This window comes from Fomitopsis serialis, assembly GCF_022376445.1.
Source record: "Fomitopsis serialis strain Sig1Antser10 chromosome Unknown B0H18scaffold_100, whole genome shotgun sequence".
NCBI classification, from domain to species: domain Eukaryota; kingdom Fungi; phylum Basidiomycota; class Agaricomycetes; order Polyporales; family Fomitopsidaceae; genus Fomitopsis; species Fomitopsis serialis.
Genome location: NW_025955060.1, coordinates 130,332 through 135,028, shown reverse-complemented (window position 1 = coordinate 135,028; position 4,697 = coordinate 130,332). Strand labels below are relative to the sequence as shown.

The following is a 4,697-nucleotide window of genomic DNA, read 5'->3' as shown; positions in this document are numbered from 1 at the left end:
TTCGTCAATAGTGATCCAACAATTGTCGCTGTTGAAACCGGCCATAATCCAAGTAGATGTGAGCTGAGAAAAAAAGCAGTGAGCTAATACTAGATGCTCTGTGTAGCGATACTGATGAGAGGCGCCCAACACTCGTGAGGGCCGAATGAATGCAGTATTTGATTTGAACATCATTCAGAATGAACCACACAATTATATAGACAGCTCAACACAAACTGAGACGATAGGATGGTACAAGCGACAGAACACGACATATACTACACACAGCGATGGAAAGCGATGGAAGACGGAAAACGATGGGACGATGTCAAAGCGACGTGAGAGAATGAGGGCACAACCGATAGATATGTAGACAACAACCGTCCTTCTCCTGACTCCGCATCTAACGCCTAATCCCTCTTCGCCTCGCTCCTCAGAGTACGACCGGTGGCCAGCGAGTAAATGTTGGTGTCGGCGAGAGGTCTCGGCAGCTCAAACGACCTCGCCGAGCCTCCGCTGCGCACTTTCGGTTCTTCATCGTCCGTTGACTCGTCCACAAAATTTTCAGCCTTCAAGCGGCCTGGTACACGACGCGGGGGAGGGGGCGACAGGTTTCGCGGAGGAGTGTTTATGCGTTGTCTCTTTCGAAAGTTCTTGAGCACGTCGGTGTCCCCGTCCTGCTCATGATGGGCCTTCACGCGCTTGAGGCTGTTGAGGATTTGGAGGCATTCCTCGTTTTCCATGGACTTTGTTCGCGGTTTACGATTGTTGTCGGCGCGGTACATGTGGCGGCTCACATCGTCGTGGGCCTTCTGCCGAGCGCCGCCCCAGATGTCTTCTATGAAGAAAGGTATGGGGTTGGGAACGGGAGGCTCAGTGAAGTCGGGGGGGTTCAGGAGGAGTCCTTCCAATTCTTTGATGACGTCATCGGCCAATGTCTTATCAGCCTCGCTGAGCAGCGCGCGTATCCTCTGGCTGTGCGCTGCCTCGCGTATGCTGATGGTGGCCTTTACCCACCGATGGAGCACCTGTTGCAGCGACTGCTCAGCCTCCGATCCCGCTTCGTACTCTTCTTGGATTTGCTGACGGTGTCTATGAGCTAAAAGGCGCGTAAAAAAGGAGGTACCACTCACCACAGCTAAACCCCACACGGTCCAGTCGTGAGAATCGTGATGATGGGTTAGGCCGTACTCGAGTTGCTCTTCATCCTCCGGGAGGAAGACAAACCATTTTGCCCTGAGTCTCGGAACGATTACGCGGTCGCCTCGCTTCCAGCCAGTCGACAAGATGTCGTTGGCACCTCCGGCCCCGCGAATGAAACCGCCGTCGTCCGGCACAGCGTCTGGGCTATTCGGATCGGGATCGATGAAGGGCAGACGTTCAATGTCGATGCCGGTGAAGAGCAGAGGGCTCTGGTCAGCGTCGGGTTCTTTCTTCATGGCAACGAGGAGCTATGAGTTCGATTAGATAATGCTTGATGCGGATGGGATGTAACTCTTAACTCACCTGACTAAGCATGTCGTCCTCGCTTTGCGTGAAGGATGTCTCGTTGACGGACACGTCGCGCGACATGAAAATGTCGCCTTCACGAAGGCGCTTGCGCGTGACGACGCTCACCACGATGTCAGGCGTATGCGCTACGTTGTCGGTGATGAGGCCGCGCTCGAGGTCCATGGTGATCGCTTGGGGTCGTTTGACTTGGATGTTGCCGGAAAGCTGACCGAGCACTGAATCGTTTACGCTTTGGTGCAGGCCCGACGGCGAGTGGACCTTGAGTTTTCCCATCTCGGGGTCGTAGACAAAACTGCAGGCAATTGTCAGTCGTGTCAGTCGGATGAGCCATATATTAATGTAAGCATTGAACTTACGATACACAGCGTAGAAGCAGAGGGTGCGTCTCGATGTAAATCTTCGTGGCCTGCCAATCTTCGGGGCTGATATTCTCGCGCACAACGTAGGTGTCGTAGAGTCGAGGAAAATCTGGTTCGTCCTGGAGGTCGCCAAAGATCTTGTCGGCAAGGGTCCAGTGCTTGATCTGGTCGCTCAGGTCTTGTATCTCGTTGTAGGGCTCGTTACCTTCGTGCTCGGGGCCGATCACCGGGTCGGAGAACGTCAGGCCGCTCGCTGAGGAGGGCGGAGAGGAGAGGGGCGCTGACGGCGGTACGTGAGATCACGGTGATGCGTTCCGATAAGGAGTTCAGTACTTACCTTCCGAGTCTGCTGGCCAAGTATAGAAGTGGGTACCCGTAGGGAGAGGCTTTGTCTGTAAGCTGGGGGAGAGATTGTAGTCAGTGACGTGGTCGTCGTCTGAACCGGATGCAACACCGGGAGAGGCGATGTGGGGACCGCTACCCTGAACGTAGCGTAAAGAGGACATTGGTGAATCGTGAGTATGAGGGGACTGACAGGAAGAAGGCGTGTTATGTGACACACGGGATTCGGGATGGGACACCGACAATATTCCCATGGGCGCCACTAGAATCTAGCCACCAAGGCCGGCAGCCCAGTCCCTCATAGAATGCCGGCTTCGTATTGAACACGAGCTCGAGGAAGTCGGCAAGAAGCCTCGCAATTAGACCGTGTATCGTCCAATGACGATACGTCCACGCGTGCGTTCCGTATACCGCTGCCTCCTTGTTGGCTCTGCCAAGGACGGCGATTTGTCCGGCTTATCACCTCAGTTGCGCCAGTGCTGCTCGTGTGCAACTGACAGCTGCGCGCACCCCCCATCTCGGCAAAGGTGGAAGCCCAATCTATGCTCGCACATAACAGTCCTTACAATGCACGCACTGCTCACAGAGTATGCGGCCGGTGCGCGTATTTTCCTTATTGGGGATGATTGCGGCGTCGCCGCAATCATCCCAATAAGGAAGGCCCTTCAAGTCAATAGTGGATCGAATGCACGTACCGGTGAAAGTAAGAGCACTATTGCACACCGTATGTTCTGTGAATCACGATGTTATCTGTGTGCTCACCTGCAACCTCAGTGTAGAGGATCCAGCACAGTCGTGCTTGCGTTAGGCACGCAGCAGAGGCTGAAAACCTTTCCAGCGCGGTATCAGTTGATGAGTATGCGCACGGTATGCGCACGGTGAGTTTAACAGATCAGACACGCACCAGGACAGAACGGTCTGCGGAGGTGATTCACACTTACAGAGAAACAGCAGGTGGAGGGTCAAGAACGTTGTGCTTGGAGGCAAGCATGCCTGACTGTAACGTGCCTTACTCAATCCCGCAGATACAGTGCACCAATCTCCATTGAGAAGTGCGATGTATCCGGAGGACGACGAGTTAAAGGACTTGTCCTTCAACTCGCCGGGCGACGACCTATAAAGGTACGACGCCAAACACACGCAAACGTATATACATACAAACATATCGATCCAATAAGTCCATAACGGGATTACACACGTCCATACGGTAACGTCCCGTTACACTCCTCCTCCCTGGACTCGTCCACGGGTCCACGATAGTAGAGTATGCGCGAATATATAAGGTCATTGGACCGTGATGATGAGGCGAAGCGACAGGATGACGACGGCGACGACGTGAGTGCCGACGGCGACAGCCTGCGCGGTGAGAGGAATGATGAGGTGAAGGCGCCAGCGACGCGCCGGCCAGTGAGTCTATTGCGGACGGAATTGAAGAGACGGGAATGTTCGCGACGCCGTGATCGAGAAGTACAACGCGCCCGTAAGTGCGGGGTACAGCGACGATATGGTACGTGTCGAGCAGCCTGACGATCGAGACGATCAGTCAGAGTGGCCAGAAGGACCATCCCCCGGGTGGTTCTCATCAGGAGGAGGTGCATCCGCGGCAGGCTGGGGGTTCTCCTCAGCCTGGCCGTCTCCCATGGGCACATCCACAACCGTTGTCGGGATGTGCACCGTAGGCGGGATTGCCGGCAACTGCGCGATATCGGGCACGTCCACGATGTTGACGTCGCCCGGACTCATGGGAAGGTGCTGAAAGGGGCACCCTCATCCAGAGGCCGGCTCTCGTGAATATTGCGGCGTCGCCGAGCGTAGTCCGTGAGGAACTGTGCCTCGCCGGGCTGGATACCCATGCGGGCGAACCACCGCGCTGCATCATAGATGGTAGCGTTGGAGGCGTTCCACGCGTACGGGATTGTCGCTCGTCCGTCGCCGATGGGATAGTGTCCGTTCTCGACGATGAGACCGTACAGCCCTTCAATGGAGAAGAGCTGAGCGACAACGATATCCCAAGGCCTTCGTCCGTTGGGGGATCGAGGTGCGAGGCGGCGTATCAGATGCACCGCCTCGGCATCGTCGACGTTAGGCTCGCCGTCCTCTACACGCACCCCATCGGGTATGTTGTGTGGGTAGAGGCGGTACCAATCCACCCATCGACTGACCGGGTCTTGAGGGTCAGGCTGCGGCAGTCTCGCCTTCTTGGTGGGCGGCGCACGCATATGGCTGCCTGCCTCGGCGTCAGCGCGACGCTTCGTCGATTTTGACAAAGCCGGTGGACCACTGGCAGTGGACGTGGGTACGGTAGTCGTCGTCCGACTGCCAGAGGATCCGGCACCAGGGGTTCCCGCTGGTGGTGCAGCTGCTCGCCTCCGTTCCTCTTCTCGACTCTCGCGAACGGCACGCTCGATGTTGCGGACCTCATCCGCGTCGATCTCGGCATCACGTCCACTGGTGGGCGTGATGACCGGAGTCGCGCGCGGAGGACGCCAGTTGCTCACGAGGTGA

General features: G+C 56.3%; 1 protein-coding gene across 1 annotated transcript; it reads right to left on the bottom strand.

The window, feature by feature from the left end:
• Positions 1-389: 389 nt before the first annotated feature.
• B0H18DRAFT_1123551 (uncharacterized protein) lies at positions 390-2,356 on the bottom strand (the record flags this gene model as incomplete). The annotated part of the gene is made up of 5 exons (XM_048034703.1): positions 390-1,061; positions 1,113-1,430; positions 1,486-1,783; positions 1,848-2,130; positions 2,188-2,356. The coding sequence occupies 5 exons, from the start codon at positions 2,354-2,356 to the stop codon at positions 390-392; spliced, it is 1,740 nt and encodes a 579-aa protein (XP_047888425.1).
• Between the last annotated feature and the right edge of the window lie 2,341 nt (positions 2,357-4,697).